Source organism: Hippoglossus stenolepis, chromosome 24 (assembly GCF_022539355.2).
Source record: "Hippoglossus stenolepis isolate QCI-W04-F060 chromosome 24, HSTE1.2, whole genome shotgun sequence".
Lineage (NCBI taxonomy): Eukaryota > Metazoa > Chordata > Actinopteri > Pleuronectiformes > Pleuronectidae > Hippoglossus > Hippoglossus stenolepis.
The window spans coordinates 5,161,840-5,180,090 of NC_061506.1; the positions used below are offsets into that span (position 1 = coordinate 5,161,840).

Consider the following 18,251-nt stretch of genomic DNA (forward strand, 5'->3'; position numbering starts at 1 on the left):
TATTTAGCTTTATTTCACACTCAAAGCTCCATTTAAATGTATAGAAAATAAAAAGTCTTTCTCTATTTTGCCATGAAATCAATAGATGAAAAGACTCTACATTAGAAAACTTATTATTATTTGCTCGACATGAAACATTTCTGTCGATGCTCTGATCGTATTCCTGCCTGATTTTCTAGCTGCTGTATTTCCTGTGTTTGCACGCTACACTGTGCGACCATGTGTTTCTGTGCTGGATGCAGAGAGAGAAGGGGGGACTGTCACAGAGCGCACAACGCAGTTCATACAAGCCACTTAACAGCACTATAGCCAACTGGTACAAGGCAGCAAGAGGAAAATCCAGCCGTGCCAACGTGCCAGTGTAGTTTAACAGCTCGCTGAGAGGCGGGCAGCACCTGACAGATGGCACTTTAGCAGCATAATCCCAGAGGGCTGAAAAGATCCTCCACATGACGGGAAGCCAGTGGAGCAGGAGGACACTGGAATACCCAACAACATACGACTATGTCAAATGAAACTGTTTTCATCCGACTGTGTCAAACATGAAGCTGCAAAGATTCACTGATGGACAAAACATTTATCTGCAACTATATTGAGACCCAATCAATCCAAATAAGCAAAAGGAATTATAGCTATATGTAAAATTTGATTTGGCATGTTTCAGATCAAACTGAACATCTTCACATTTACGACAAAGTTGATTTAAATGTGTTCTTTTCTATGATGGGTATTTAGAAATTGAAAAACATAGGTTCTTATATGATCCATGTGTCATACTTAATATTCCCAGAATAATCAATTATCAAAGTCTAATAGATTATAACAAACTGATATGTGCTGGGTAATTGTGATGTGTTTATAAAGGTTTTTATATTAGCTATATTAGTCATGATGTATAAAAGTAATATTCTAATACATTCTCAATTTACTGAAAAAAAGCACAAAATAATATCTGCAGATTAATCTATAAGTAAAATATTGCTTATTATACTATGTGTTATTTGTATTAATATAATTATATTTTGGACAAATTCCACACAAACCCAGACAGAATCAACTAAACATTAAATTTAAACAGGTTTTGTCAGTCGTCTCCTCAACAGATCACGACAGACTAATAAAATGATATCCTTCAGAAGAATTGCTTTTCAGCATCATCCTTGAGACCAGGACCCTGATCTGAGGCCTGTAGCAGCATCAGGCCTGCAGCTGCTTCACATCAGCTTCTACTGCATCAGCTGATAAAAAAAAAAAAGCTCTTATTTAAAAAACCTATACCATTTCCAACATTTATCACTGTAGCACTTTCTCTCTATGGGGGTTAAACCTCTCCCTCTGTCTCTCGTCCTCACCACACAGCGCTGGGGAAACAAACAAAAGGGGCGCTTTGAATGGCATGTGCTCCGGGCGTCAGTCATCTGTTCCCTAGCAACGGGCACAACAGAAAAGCACCTGTGGCTCTGAATAAAAGGCTGCGGAGCCCTTTAGTTTGACCAGAGACCCGAGGCAAATTGAAAAATATAAGGTTTTCATACGAGATATGTAGAGTGATCCCAGAATAATCTATCACAAAATGATAGATCATAACTAATGAATATGGATTATATATTAGTGGGCTTTTAATTGGCTAGTTCAGTGTTTTAATTCAGAATGTAAAAGTAGATTTTAATGTAGGCAGAAGCCTGTTTTAAAATTTAAATACTGTTAAACCAGAGGAGTACTTCCTGTACTTGTTGTGATGGTGACCATGGTAATTAAGGCCATGATGAGTCATTACTTTATTGGAAATGTGGTTTACTCTGACACAGATTAAATATCTGAATTCGTTATCATGAATTTACTAAAACACTTTATCATTTAGATTATAAATATGAAAATATAATAGAGAGCACAGACTCCTGAGTGTCTGAGAGCACATGCGCATCAAAGTGTTGACATGTTGTGTTTTTATCCACACGCACTAAACACAGGGAGTCATTTCTTTTTTTGGGGGCTCGCGCTCCGACGTCACCAGAACCTCGTGCAACTGCATGCAAATCACGTCTGCGCTCGCGCTTCTCCATTGGACGTCTCTCGCTCATTTAGCTGCGGTGGGAGCGCGCGGCCCGGGCACGCTCCGATAACTTTTCCCTCAGCTCCGCTTCAACCAAACTCAAAGCTCCGGCAGCAGCTTCCTGTTCTTCTGACAGGGGAGAGGAGGAGGAGGAGAAGAAGTGAGGAGCAAGTTTACAACTCTGAGAGGATTTCAGCCCGACACCACAGCAGCTCTTCATCCCTCTGCCTGTGCCTCTTCATCCCTCTGGTGGTGCCTCTTCATCCCGCTCTTCCTCGGAGGTGCAGCCGCGCAGGGCCAGCCTGAATGTGTCTGTGTGTTTGACTCAAGTTGGGTCCTGTCAGACGAGGTGAATGTACAGCATCATGATGGAGACGGACTTACATTCCCCCGTGATGTCCCAGACCAACCCATCCAACCCGGGGGGACACGGCGGAGGAGGAGGCGGGGGGCCCGGAGTAAAGGTCCCCCAGGAGCGCATCAAGAGACCCATGAACGCCTTCATGGTGTGGTCCCGGGGCCAGCGCAGGAAAATGGCACAGGAGAACCCCAAGATGCACAACTCGGAGATCAGCAAGAGGCTGGGGGCCGAGTGGAAGGTGATGACGGAGGCGGAGAAGAGGCCGTTCATCGACGAGGCGAAGCGGCTCCGGGCCATGCACATGAAGGAACACCCGGACTACAAGTACCGGCCGCGCAGGAAGACCAAGACGCTGCTGAAGAAGGACAAGTACTCGCTGGCCGGGGGGCTGCTCGGCTCCTCCGCGGGGGTCGGGATGGGCGGCGGGCAGCGGCTGGAGAGTCCCGGCGGCCACCCAGGGGCGAACGCGGGCTACGCGTCGCATGTGAACGGCTGGGCGAACGGTGCGTACTCCGGTCAGGTGGCGGCTGCCGCTGCGGCGGCGCACGCAATGATGCAGGAGGCGCAGCTGGCGTACACGCAACACCCGGGCAACGGGGCTCACCCGCACCATCACCCGCACCACCACCCGCACAACCCGCAGCCCGTGCACAGGTACGACATGAGCGCCCTGTCGTACAGCCCCATCTCAAACTCTCAAAGCTACATGAGCGCCTCTCCGCCGGGATACGGCGGCATCACCGGCTACACTCACCAGCACCAGAGCTCCGGCGTGTCCCCGGTGTCCGGGGTGATCGGGGGGACGTTGGGGTCCCTGGTGAAATCTGAGCCCAGCGTGAGCCCCCCGGTTTCCTCAGGCCGCGCGCCGTGCGCCACGGGGGACCTGCGGGACATGATCAGCATGTACCTGCCCCCCGGAGACCCGGCGGGAGACGTTCAGAGCAGACTGCACGTGTTGCACCCGCAGCACTACGCGAGCAGCGGCCCCGCTCCGGTCAACGGGACGGTTCCTCTGACGCATATTTAAAACCAAATATTTAAACTGTAGGTGTGGAGCGGGCTGCTGAGGATGAATTGTAAATTATAGGCGGTTATAGCCATGAAAATGCAATCACTTTGAACAAACTTTTTTTATTTTTATTGTTTCTATTTTCTTTGATGGATTTTTTTTGTCTGTCCGAGTTAAAGCTGATCTGCTCTCTGGAACAGAGCATGCCAAGTTTAACCCCATTTAAATTATAACCCGTGCAGGCTGGTGCATTTTTTGAAGTTTTATTTTATTTTTCCGACTTTTCTGTGGAATTCCAGGCACCAGAGTGTGAGAGAGCTGTTTAAAGAGGGGGCCGCTGTGCAGGATGTGTTTCAAACAAGTTTCTTGGCTGCAGTTGACATTGATTTCCAGTTTTCATGCTTGTAAACATGTGAGTCAGTCGGTGTAATTTGAATTCGTTTTTGTTGTTGTAAAATCTTGTAAATTGTGAATAAATAGGCCTCCTGAAAACGCCTTTTATCTAATTGTACACATAATTGACTAAAGTCCCCGTTGTCGGGTTTAATACATTTCCCAGGTAATGCCATTGTGGAGAAAGTGTTAGTGGGGTTTTTATTTTTGCTGATTTAAAACAATTCCGGTGTCTGCTGTTCATTTACATTTATTCCATGTAGGGAATATATTAAAAAATACTATTATCTCATAAAATCTCAGACCAAATAGTTAAAAATGTGAATGACAGCAAAAAAAAGATTTGCATTAAATTACAATCGGACGTGTTTCCTGATCCCCTTGAAAACAGGGATGTCATTTATCAGTTTGGCTTTTGATTGATTATTTCTCTTATTATTGAAAATGATGCAAACTTGATCACATTCTGCTTTTCTTTCTGATCAATTTTTTAGAGACATCAGTTAAACCTTTTAATAAATATGTGCCATATTAAGGTGATGGAGATTTTATTGGGATATTACAGGTTATAGGGCTGCTTTTTCTGATTTGTTTACATTTAAAATGTCCTGCCCTGATCTTTGATTGTATCATGATGTTTGATATAAATTTATTTGAAGTTGTTTGAGGATTTTATTTCCAGGGAGAAGTCTGTACAAAATATTAGCCTAATACCCCGTTTGTCTACATTTTCTATTTAGAAATTTGGCAACTTCCTCTATAAATTTCATGCTTTATTGTGAGTGTTTACCAGGAAATAATTAATTTCCCGTTTGTCTTGAAATGTGTTGTGTTATATGTTGATTTCCTATTTTCTGTCTTGTAAGTTGTGAAGATCTTTGTAGGATATCTTTTATGAGCTGGCCTCATGGAATCACTTGCATCTAAAATATGTGATGAGGACTTTCTGTCGTCTCATCCAAATTTATTTTACTGGCACAAATTTTTTATTATCTTCTTTTGTTTTGGACAACTTGAACATGCAATATCTAACATTTCAGAACCTTGACAGTCAGTCTCAATTTAACAAAGTAAAACTCTATATAATTGCACTCAAAGGCCCAACACAGCAAAGTTTCTCTTTTTTACCGTCCTGCAGGGTCATGACCTCACTAATCTACGTCTCACTCCAAAATAAATCCGACAACAGTATCCGGCGGTCAATGAACGACTAATTCCTCAACTGGCCTCAATTGGGCCCATTTCAACCTGGTCTCCACCTGAGTCCCTGTACTCAAACACAGGTCCTCAAGCTTTACCTCTGCACACCCGCAGCATCAAACGCCTGCATCTGTGTGAGATTCTCCGGGTTGTTAAATGATTTCAGTCTTTAATTTAATGGCTGAAACGCTGGAGGCCCCGGGGATAGAGAGGGAGGAGTGAATGAGCGGAGAGGAGGAGGAGGGAGAAGGCGAGGAGGGGAGGTTTTTGTGTTGGAGGAGAATGGGGATTAGTCCTGATGTAAGCTGGGGCAGCCCGGGGGTCACCCCGCCACAAAAAGCCCGGCTAACAACACCCCTGGTTTTATCCGACTAATTCCCACTCGGGTCTGGACTTAAAAACAAGAGGGCAGCGTGGATGTAAATCACATCAGATAAAGCTGTTTCCAGGGACGTCAGGTGTTTAAACTGAAGGTATTTAACAAATAAAACTCCAGGAGGGATTGTTCAGGATAGTGTCTAATAAATTTCTTGTCTGGTTGTTCTTTTGCTTTTCTATGTTTTTTGGTAAATACTGGAAACTTGGACTAATATGTGAGGGGGCTATCTTCAGAAATACATTAACATACAAATATAATACAAACACAAAAGTGAAGACGTTGAAATGCGACATTTGAAAGATTTAACAAGCAATTGTTTTTTCTAATTTGTGGCAGTAAAGACATATTTACAGTAATCACCCTTCATCGTCTATGCATGATGCCAATAAAAGTGAATTCCTCTTTTCTCATCATCTGACATGAATTTGCATGACATCAGTATATCCTCAAATCATCTGGCTGTTTTTATAGTGATTAAAAAGTGGTTTAAAAATTGACAAACTCATTTTGAATTTTCAATGATCAATAATTGGATGTGTTATGGAAGTTAATGGGAGGCTGTAAAACGTTTGCTTCTCAGAATTCATGATAAACAAACTTTAGAATAAGGGGGAAGAGAAGTCAACAGATCATCTTTCTTCACTTTTAAAAGCATTGATTTTAAAGTATTTATAAACTATAGCTCTTTATTTAAAATCTAAAGACATTCAGAAAGAGAGTTTTCTGGTTTTAAAGGCTGCTTCCATTTGTTGAATGTGATAAAGTTGGTGTCATTGCACTTACAAAACTAGAAAATCAAAGACAGTGTCATAAATACACAAACTATACTGCAGTTTTTCTGAGGAGCATCACATCACTAAACCTCCAGGTATCCACCACACGAGAGAATAATGAATTATAATCTGATAAATCAAATAACTGGGTTAACTATCCTCCCGTCCTGATGCCAGTTGATAATCACAGCATCACTGAACCTCAGGTAAGACGATGAGTATTTACAACAGATAAGGAAAGAACCAGTGTTTATAATCACTGATTGGTCCTCACAGCGTGGTTTAACCTGATACAGCCCAGTATCCCCTACTTCAAGCCCGGTATAGCCTGGTTCACACTGGTACCCGATATATACCATGGTATAGCATGATACAGCCCGGTTACTACCCTGGTATAGCCCGACACACACACACACACGCACGCCTGGTGCAGCCTATACAGCATGATATGGCCCGTTTACTACCCTGGTACAGCCTGATATATATATATATGTACACCCTGGTATAGCCTGGTTTCTACCCTGGTACACCCCTGTATATACTCAGTGGCCCTGGATGCTCCCACCGGCCCATCAGTGAGGCTGTGAGCTGTACCCATCCTCTCCTCATATTCTGCCTGGCACATGCTTGGACACTGCTGCTCTGGCACTTCCCACTCCCTAACCCCCCGGTGCCCCCCCCCCGCACGTCCCATCCCGCGTGCTCCCGGTGTCCTGAACGTGGCTAATCGGCGTCAGTTTATCACGCCTCCGCATACTTCCCTCCCTCTCCTCCTATAAAAACCCTCACCTCCGTCGTTGGACCCGGTTCTGTCATGGGAGATTACGGGGGACCGATTGCACAACACCGAATGTGGCGCGAGGAGATTAGCCGGGGACGCCATAGAAAATAGCAACGGGGCCAACGGATTCCTCGCGAGGGGGCCTTATCATGCAATTACACGTTGACACGTTTTAACCATTTTTCAGCCTCTTAATCCGAGGGCCCCCCCCTCCTCCCCTTCCCTCCCCCTTGTCTTTCCAAAAGCAGACCTATTGGTGCTGAGGGAGCTGCTCTCCGTCTGACTCCCTCCATCACTCCGCTGCTCTGTGAAAACTCTGCCTCTTCTCCTCTTTTTCTCTCCTTATCAGCCACATTTCAAAAACATTTAAAAAGAAAAAAATACTGTTCATAGTTGTCGCTCTATTTAAAAAAACTTTGAAAGCTAAATAAGAGAAATAAAATGTTAACAGTTTACTCCTTGAGTTGAGTACGAGGCAAAAAGGATTTTAAAAGCATTAATAATTAAGGCCAATTACACAAAAAAAAACTACAAAAGAATGAAAGAATAGAGTGAAGGAAAAAGTCTTCGATTTGGTTTTTCTAACATTGTGAAACACTACTACCTTAGATCAACGAGTACATGACAATTGTGCTTTAAACCTATTGTGTGATAACTTGTCTCCAAATTACAGTGTATATAATGAAGGTTGGGATATTTAAATGGTAAATGGGACTTTGCTTAAACACGTGTTGTATCTATTACACCATCGTTTTAAAGTCTTGTCACCAATATCGCCTCAAGAAATACTTGAATAATATTTTAACAGACAACACATTAAAGATCATCTTCACACAACTATAAATATATTTCGGGTGGAAATTACTGAATCATTTGTGTATTTATTTATTGTTGTTGGTCTATAAGTTACAATATTGAAATATGAATTGTAATTAAAGTGAACGTGCAATATTACAAAAAAAAATATGGGACATGATCTTTCTTCCTTCCTGTCTTTTCCCCTTTACTCTTACTTCTTCCTTTCATTACTTCCCTCTTCCTTCCTGTCTTTTTTCCTTTTCTCTCCATCTTTCTTTGTGCCCTCTTATCCTTCCTTCCTTCACGTCTGTTAGCTCTTCCTTTCTTTCTCTCCTTGTGTACGCCATGAAAACAAAGATATGTAACAGCAGGGTGACGTCTCCCAGCAAAGACCAACCAGGCACTATATATCTATCCTAACATCACCCACTAACTGCTCAGAGAGAATAACACGAACCAGGCAAATCAAATGACAGAGCAGTATTTAGCTTAATGACATAGTGAACTCTCACTACAAGTTTCAAATGGATTTTTACTGCGGCTGATTTTCTGATGGCACCAGATAAACGTCAGATCGTCACTTCTAGATCTGCTTCAATTGCAGCAGATGTAAAAACTTCCATGAACTTTCCTCCATGAGTCTCCATGTAAACGCTGCCTTCTGTTTCTAAACCCGCTCACCGGGCATCAAACGAGCTGCATGGCGCATTTCAATTAGAGTCCTTCATGACAATCAATTAGGGAGTACCCCCTGGATCTCCCCAGGGGCCTATAATCATCACACACCGTCTGCTCACTCGGGCGCTGGGGAGCCCCTCCCACCAGTAGCGGGGACGCTTCAGTGCAAAATGACAGAGCCACTGGGAGCCATGAAGACCGATTGTGGTGTATTTCAAGGCTTTTAACTCCAAATTATCTATATTCTCTCAAAAATTATAATTTCTTGTTTCACATTAAGTAACTAGTTGTCTGTAGGTTTTCATCCAACACAAGACTCAAACAGTATAACCTGTAGTGGTGGGAAGTAACTGTTATTTTGAGGTACTTTTACTTGACTATTAACGCAACTTTACACACTCCACTTAATTTCTCTACTACATTTATCTGATAGCTGTAAGTAAGAACACATCTCACACAAGCTGCTTTCAGACATGCACTGAGGGCGTCAGATTTCTATAACTTTTGGGGATATTTCTGTAATTAAGAAGTTTTTAATTGAACGTAACAATTAAAGAAGTCTGTTTCTAATGATCCACTATGGTAAAAACACTGACTTCTTATATCCTTAAAGGTTAATTTATTCTTTTAACAATGAAAACTTCCAGATATTGATCGATATAAAGTACAATAAGGACAATTGACTGTTCCATGTCACAAATGTAGTGGCGAGTGCACTACCAGGAAGAAAACTTCAGCTTGGACAAAGAAAAGCAAGTTCCAGTGTTTCTACCTATACACCGATTATAAATCCAGGAGGAAAAAGTGAGGTCTGCTACGTCAAACACCATGGTCCCTTTCCAGGAAGGCACAGGCACTTCAGAGAATAAAGAAAGAAGAATGGCAGTGAAAAGGAAACACTAACATGATTATAACTGGCCTCTGAGCTGGCAGGAGACCTTTTAACTCCAGTGATTACCTGAGCCTGAGCTACAATGAGCAACTCTCCCCCTTTCACCGCTGCCGAGCCTGACTCTGTCATTTGCAGAGTGCAGGTGAGATCTGGTTCACACTCTCCAACCTCTCACGAGTCCGGCCACAAAAAATACTGGTCAATTAGTGACAATCAGTGAAGGAGCTATAATTATTTAGGAAAGTTAGACACAGGGAGACTCTTTTAAAAAATAAAAAAAAAGGCCCACAGTTAATGGGTTGAAACTCAGAAACAAAGTCCGAATCTGGTGCCTTTAAATCCTGTTTGATTAAAACGTGAAATCCCTGTGCGTTCTATGTTTCTCTGACATCAACAGTAACCCTGATCAGAGTAGATCTTTAAGGTCAGAGAATGAATGAGTAATCTACTTTGACAGTAGCTATAGTAGTGGAGGGATTTCTATGACCTCAGATAAGGATGAAGCCAATAGTTAAATACTGAACTCAACATAAACTCACCAATAACTGCTGTGTTGAGAGCATGACAAGATATCTAGTGCTGATGAACTGTGACCTTAACCGTGATAAACAGTCGGGCAACATCTAAACCACAGAGCCTGTCAGAGAAGAGCTACAAGCTCAGCTACAGCACACGTACATGTTATTCTAATGACGGACACCAGGTTCAACTTATAGCAGCAGCCTCTCAGTCCGCCCTGGGTCGTGTCTATGACGTCACACCACCTCCCCAAGCCACCGACAGCCATTTATTCTGCAACTTGGATGTTTGACCTTCACTGTGCATGAAGATGTACTGAAGTATATGTGCAGAGATTAAAATTACGTTTTTTAACTTTCATTTCGAGTAAAAGTGTTACTGCGTTGTGTTGTGTATGTAGGATTTTTGGGTCTTGCAGTAAAATGATTATTTTTATCCATCTTAAAGTGCCTTGAGTCAAGTAATTTTCACATCTCTACAAAATGTACTATTTACCAGAAAAGTTCTCTTTCATATAACAGAATCACAAGTCTTGGAGAACAGTGAGCGGGAAAGTACCATATACATGATTTTTACTACATAAATGAAAAAGAATGTCCTGTATGTCAATAAAAATCGGTTAGAACTAGTCAAGTCTCCACTCTGGCCCTCGTATGCATGTGTGCACACTTGTGTAAGTGCTGCCTCTTTACAGGAAGTTAATTTGCACATTATAACGTGCTGACCCATGGGAGCCAAGGCAAGGCATAGGGCAGGGAGCCATTAGTCACACTACTTAGTCTGTCGGTCAGTGGGGTGTGTGTGTGTGTGTGTGTGTGTGTGTGTGTTAGGGAGAGAAAGCTGCAGACTGAATTAATAGCTCTGCTTTTCTATTAAACTTCACTACATCATCACGTAACAATGAAATTCAGTCAGACTTTCTATGAGGAAACAAAAAATGGTATGGCTTATTTGATCTTTAATATAGTTATTAAAATACGGCGTAACTATTAGTTATATATTGCTTTAAATAAGTCCCTTTCCTCTTGCGGTGAACCCTCCACTATTTCTTATGACTTCCATCTTGAGGGCGTATGATTCAATTTATAAAATCAAATGTGATTTGAGTTGCGTCGGCATCATGCTTCACTTTTGAGTGATTCAGTCAAATCTAAATGACCTGATCGAATCCGTCTTGTAATTATACCCCCACCACATATTTCATTTTACAGACCTTCCAGGATAATCCCAGTTTATAGTTTGTGCCATAAGCGATGTGCTGTAATGTCCTCGCCAAAGAAACTGATTTAACATGGCCACATGACGACACGAGCAGTCAGACGAGGAGACACGTGGAAACCAGCCAACAGTTAATTCAGATTATCTAAGATGCTTTACTTGGATGTAAAACTGAAATTAAGAGAACCAGAAATAAAATAATTCCTCATCCCACAGGAAAACTGTGTACAACTACTGTTAAGTACGGTCGGTCAAATCTGAACCAGAATATAAGTCAATAAAGTGATGGATGCTTCGGACAATTTAGGAAAAACTTTAGCTAATCTGAAGGTTTCATTAAAACCTGTCAGCAGTAAATTGCACAATATGCAACTTTGGCCGCAAGGTGTCTCTTATTCACGTTACGCAGCAAATAGTGATGAATAATCGTGATCCATTACAAGTGACCAATACAAACAGCTAACTGGATAACTGGCCAGCATCGTGTTTTTCCTTCGCCATATGTAGTTTGCCCCTGAACTGAAAACAGGCAAAGCCCCGGGTAAAGTGGATATGATGAATTTAAAAGACGAACAAAAAGAAACGTCATTCGCGATTTAGCCTTTCAAACTAAGAAGAATCACTTTACTTACTTAAGCTTGCTTTTAAAACCTGTTTTTATACAGCTGCTTATTTTGCACGTTGTTGACTTCTAATGTCAGTGAGAGGTAGTTGCTCAAAACTTTAGGAAGTTGCTATTTCATAATTTTAGTAAAGTGCACAGTGTGATGCTTTAACCAAAAGACAGAGAAAGAAGAAATAAACGTTTTAAATAAATGCTTTCCTTAAATCAAGCTCTCTATTGCTGCTGTTTAAGATGCCATAATTTTCCTTAGTGACCATCCTGACTCTAGCCTTATGTATTACTGTGTGTGTGTGTGTGTGTGTGTGTGTGTGTGTGTGTGTGTGTTGTGTTCGGACACACATTTGGCTAAAAGAATATGCTAATCTCCGGTGTGGAGTGGAGGGATTTGCTGTATAAAAGGAGAGAGAGAGGAGCATGCTTGTTAGTGATAGCCTGGCTGAAGATTCCTACACACACCCACCTCCTTGATCCACTTATATAGGCCTTCTAGTGTGTGTGCGTGCATGCGTATGTGTGCACATGATCTAAGCAGATCTGTCAGAATATATGGTTTCATATACACGGTTTCACGCTTTTACCGTTTTTGTCATTTGCGGATGCTGCAAATTGACTGCTGATGCCCCTGCGTTTAGTGTGTGTGTGTGAGTGTGTGTGTACACAGGAGGATGATCGGTGTTGGCAGCCAGTAGTTGTGGACTCAGATTAAACATGGAGAGGGATTCAGTCTGAGGGTATTTACAGTTTCTCATTATAGCCTCAGAATCTGCGTACACACACACACACACTAATCTAATCACCTATACAGCTTAATCTGTTTACTGTGATTAGACCAAATTTGAATGTAACATATTTTGTTGTTTTTTTAACCTGATTTCTTTGCTTAGAGTTGCATGTGCATAACACTGAAATAGGAAGTAAAAAACAGAACACTAATAGGTAGAAATGCAAAACTCTTCTCCCCAGTGCATGATGGGATATCCTGCTGTCCCCCATGGTGCTTAAGTAGTGAAAAGTGAATAGAGGGAATGAATGACTCATTAAAACACATACCACTGTTACTACTACTGCATTAAAAAATATATATATTACCAAAGCATTCTTCCTGTTAATTTGTTCGTCAGCCGGATTACACAAAAACTACAGAATAGATTTTCCACAAAACTTGGTAGAAGGATGAGACGAAGCCATTGAATTTGTGGGTAAAGGGACGACAACAGGTATTTTTTACATCGCGTATTTTAACATTGTCACCGATTTCAAAAAGGGAATAATTTGTGGATCTTGATGAAAAAGAAAATCTGGCACATTTAGGGAACTGATGTGAGCAATTTGGTTCAGCTTGATTGAATTTAAGGAGACTGTTGGGCCTTGACGGAGGTGTGCAACATACTGAGTCATGTCACAGCGTTCAGTCTCAGCAGTTATATTAAGATGCCACTAAAAGTAATGATGGACAAAGCTATGGAAATAAATCCCAAATTGTGATAAACCAGTAAACGTATACTAGTAATACTTATAACTTGATAAAGTCATGATTTAACATACAGCTATGAAGATGGACGACGTTTCTCCACTTACTCCCACTATCAAGAAATGAAGCTAAAATATCCTGGATACGAACATCCGGCATTTCGCGAAATACTCTGCACAATTTAACGAGTTAGACGGAAACCTTCCGAGCCACTGGAGCAGAAGCAGGAGATTAAACGCAGCCTCGTGTCAAACATAGTCAGGAGGAAAGTTACACAGTGCAGCAGTTGTTTGGACAAACTTTTTCTTGTTTAAGTAGACAACTTGGTCAGAGAGGAGAGAAGGGGAAGGAGGGAGCGATGGCGAAGGATGTGGAAGGATGAGAAAAAAGAGAGGGAGGGAATAGAGGCGCTGAAACACAACGGGAGCACCCATCCTTTAACCGGTGGGGAGTTATCGCCCGACGACAGAGCCTTTCCAAATGCTTTAAAAAGCACATTTGAAGATGTATTAGTGCATCCACTTGCTGCCAATAGGGGGCTGCTCGTTGGGCTTGGTGCATGACTGCGTGCGTGTGTGTGTGTGCATATACGCTTTTTTTCCTTTTTGTAGTTCCCACCAAATTCCCTTAGCGAGCGTTGCTAAGGTGCTTTAGGGATGGGATTAGCTGGAGGCTCATCACACATTCCATAACAGAAAAAAGAAGTGTGAAGAGATAGAGGCAGAATTAAAAAGGAAGAAAGCATGGAAGGAACGAGTGACCAAAAACAAATGAAGGATGGAATGAAGCAATAAGAAAAGCAGAGGAGTGAGGGAGAAGCAGTGAAAAAGAGTGGGAAAAAGAAGTTAAGGGAGGAAGGAAGAGAAGATGAGAATTAAATGAAACAAAAAAAAGGAATAAAAAAGGAAACTTAAACATTAAGGAAAAACTAAAAGGCAAAAGAATGAGGGAAAGGTAAATTAGATTAATAGAAAATGGGAGGAAATTAAGAGGAAAAGATGGGACAAGGTCCAGACAGAAGGAAAGAAAACAGGAAAAGAAATAGAGAATAATTGGTTAGGAGAAGATAGTGGTGGAACTAAAAGTGGTGATGAAGGAGAGAAGAGACAAAGGGTAAAATGACAGGAAAGTGAAGAGAAAAGTTATGATGAACAATATGTGGATGAGGGGACAGATGTCGAGATTGGAGAAAAGACGATGGATGAAGGGAGGAAAAAGCAGAAGAGAGGAAAGAGTGGGAAGAGGAGGCGAGTACAGGAGGGATCTTGCTGACTGTTGCGTCAGCCTGTTAACCGAGGGCAATATGATGAGAATAAGCTGCATAATGAAGCGTGGAGGCAGCTGTAGAAATGTGTCCTGGAAGCCACCTTGTCTCCTCGGCTGTGATGTTTGAAAACCCATCGGGGCAGCAGTCTGGCAGGTTTGGCATCTCGGTTCCCACTGGAGATTAAACACACGCAGGCACATGAAACTGCTAATCTTCAAGATCCCGGGTTATTTTTGGTGCGATGTTTTCTGCACTCCACTTCCCAGGGATCATCCGTCAATCAAACGGCGTGGGCGGCGCTCCGACGTCATGCTGCTGGATGTTCTGCTCACGGGGCTCAAGGAAACACGACGACAAGCATCAGCCGTACGTTTGTCTGAAAGTTCAAGACGCGTCATGGCTGTACGAGTCATGAGGAGGACAGGGTGTGAAGCACAAACTTTGTTGTGGTGAACAGTAGTCGATATTGGTTTGTTCCCCAACATGGGGATTGGATGGGAGGATATAAGAGGAGAGGGAAGGACAGAAAGATGGAGGAAGGAAGAGTGAGCGGATACCGCCACATACGCTGGACGAGGTTAGCTTAGCATACAGACGAGAGGTAAGGGGGAACTGCTAGACGTGCCCCCAGGCTATAATATCCCAGATACGCACATTGCCATCTTACGTTGATGACGTCATTTGGAACCATAGTGGGAGTAAGGTCCTGCAAATATACACCCTCTGCCAATCGAGAGTTTTCTTCTTAAAACCAAACTTGCCACAAAAATCAAGACTTCAACAAATCAGCGATCAAATCGGTGGGATGAGAACCTAAACCTAAAGTGACAGAAACCATCTTGAAATAGTTCGTTTCAGTGCATAAACCAAACCAGATTTGAGCTTTTAAAACATCCTTTCAGCATGAATGTTTTTAATGTGGTTGATTTAGTCATTTCTTTTTTATTTAAGTCTTAAATATTTTAATTGAATCTTTAACTATTTCTATTACTGAAATTGCATGCTGTATGATTTGTTCAATGTATTCTCCAACTGTTGGGACGATAGTGCAATGTGATGGATGAAACACGACTCTAAAGTCTAGACATTGTGTGGATTGTTGACTGCTGGCTCAAAAACAAAATCCATAATAAAAATTATTTCAAGAAAAGATGTCCAACACTGTCCATATTTCCTGTTGCCTAATGCACTTGTAACAACTAATATGATGAGTACCTGTCAAAAGCAGCAATCATCACAGGAAACATCTTTCAAATTCTAAAGCCACTTTTCACCTGCTGCCCAACGAGTCAAAATTAAGCTGACGTCATTGTTTTACCAACACATGCATTTCTTCCTCGAGTGAAAACTATTTTCAATATCTGTTTAGGCATTTTCCACCTCAAGATAAATCTGACAGAGAAAAGAGTTGCATCAATATACTTGATGGTAGAAACTGAGCGTCTGATCCTGTCGCTTTATTTTTCCGATAGCACTTTATCTTTTGAATTGCCATTGTCCATACATTTAATGTGTGTGCTTTTGAAACAGGGGGATCAGGCTAATACCTGCTGCATAGGTGTGGTCTGTTAGATCTCCTGTTACCTGGCCCTCCACTGCAACCTGAGCCTCCCGTTTGGACAAATTGACACAGTGAACCGAGCCGACTGCCAGATTTCCCTCTGTTTACCTTCGTCTCGCCCTTTTTCTATTTACCCATCACTCACTTTCTCTCTCCATCCCTCTTATTATGATGCATATGGAGGTAAATTCACTAAAACTATTCTTATCAATTTAGAAATTATGACATAAAGAGGATTTCTAAATATTTTAAGTAATTAGTTGGCTCAAGATAGCAATGAAAAGTAATTTTTCTAAAACTTTCATAGCCGTGCTATCATGTCTGCCCTTTCTTTCACACTACCTCTTTCTTTGTCCCTCCCTCCCTCCCTCCGTCCGTTTCGGGTTTCCATGAGCTCATTATGTGCCTATGAAAAGGGACAGGTAATGCAATCTGGTATGGCGTGGCATGACTTGTGTGTATGTGCGCGTGCATGTGTGTGTTGATTACCTGAACAACAGTCAACAGAGTCTCCATTTCACCCACTTATCTCGTCTAGAAATAATCATCTAATCAGGCACAGGCACAGGCACAGGCACACGCACACACACACACACACACACACACACACACACCTTGTAAGCATCGTCTCTTTAAAAACAGTGAAGACTCACACACTAAAAAGACTTATTTCTTATTTGCTTTTCCCTTGAGACTATAACCACTGGATAACTGACACAAACTATTCAATGATAATGTCTGCTGATCTTCTAACATTAGAATTAGTCCCCATATCTCTGCTAAGGCCAAACAAAATGTCCTATCTGCACACTAAAATTACTAAAGACTAGAGTGCAACTGGTATGTTAAATTTTTTTCAGTTTGATAAAGAAACTTAATTGAAGCTTGATATATTACAGTTCAACCATTAACTAAAAATATGTAAAATTACTCAGTAAAATATACGTTTTTCATTATCAATACGTCTATAAAAGGCTGAAGTTATCTGGAAACTGATGTTGGTCCGTTTCGGTCTTCTGCCTTTTTCTACATAAATAAGAACAGCAGCTTGTATGAGCCAGTTTAAACAACACACAGAAGAGTCCAATCCATTTAATTCAGGTTTCTATGCTTAAGCATCTCAAAAGCCAGACCATACAGCTGTGGTAATCCTTGAAGAAGAAGATGTCAATGAGTCACTGCCCGTACAGCTTCAGTTTGTGACAGTAAATGTCCTCTTCATTTTATTATGCATTATTGAGTGTATTAGAGAAAATTGGGTAATTCTATCCATTTAAAATTCAAACTATAACACAAAGTGTGCAAGAAAGGAACACATTCTGAGACCAAATGAAGGCATTTGAGCTGTGGGATCTTCATGAAAGCATCCTTCATCTCCCTCTTTATAATATTCAAGGCTATAAAAACAGCAAGCGATTCATCTAATTTCGTTTTCAAAAATGTGTTTGTGTCTCTCTGGTATATTATAAATTCACATGTTGAACTGCAGCACATGCGCGACAGCGAGAGAACAAAAAAAATAGATCAATCGCAATGGGATCAATGGGGGAGAGAGAGAAGCAATAAAAAGAAAGAGAGGAGGTAGCTTTGACCTCTCTGCACTCACAAAGCCCCCCTTCCTCAAAAAAAAAAAGCCTCAGAGCCGTCCACGGCAGGACATTTTACTGTATCAATCGCCCCCCCACCCCCGTGCCCTCTCAGACACCCACACCACATGGTTGGACAGCCGATAAGTTGGACCTGAGGACTAAAAGCTCCCGCAGGGGGAGCAACAATAGGACTCCTGCAGCCAAGGAAAGAAAAGTGCTCTCTCTCTAGCACACACATATACACACACACACTTTTCCCCTCAGTAACACTCTCTCTCCTTCGCAGGGGAGACATTATGGAAGTCATTATTCTGGCCTTCAAAGTTGCCACAGAAACTTCAGGGTTTTGACCTGTGTATGCGTTTGAGAGTGTGTCTGTGCATGTGTGTGTACGCGTGTACATTAAACCCTGCGGGACGTCTTCCAGCCCCACAGAGCATAAGATGAGGAGAATTAAGAGTAATTTTTTTCCCCACAGAGTCACGACTATTTTCCCACTAAGGAGCGACGTCACAGGCTTTACAATTTCTGCAGGAGGCTCTTTCATATGCACATACACGTCTGTCTGAAGGGAGATTGAATAATTTGTGCATTTCAACATGGAAATCAAATCTGCACGTGTACACAAATAGGAATAAAAAGTGTTTGGACGGCAAATATTGCTTTGCACTGAGGGTTCTTATG

At 41.8% G+C, this 18,251-nt stretch overlaps 1 protein-coding gene across 1 annotated transcript; it reads left to right on the plus strand.

Annotated features, from left to right (window-relative positions):
- The first annotated feature begins 2,056 nt into the window (after window positions 1–2,056).
- Window positions 2,057–5,892, plus strand: LOC118103159 (transcription factor Sox-1a). The gene has a single exon (XM_035149777.2). It carries the CDS (start codon window positions 2,407–2,409, stop codon window positions 3,439–3,441), a length of 1,035 nt encoding a protein of 344 aa, XP_035005668.1. The 5' UTR covers window positions 2,057–2,406; the 3' UTR covers window positions 3,442–5,892.
- The last annotated feature ends 12,359 nt before the right edge of the window (window positions 5,893–18,251 follow it).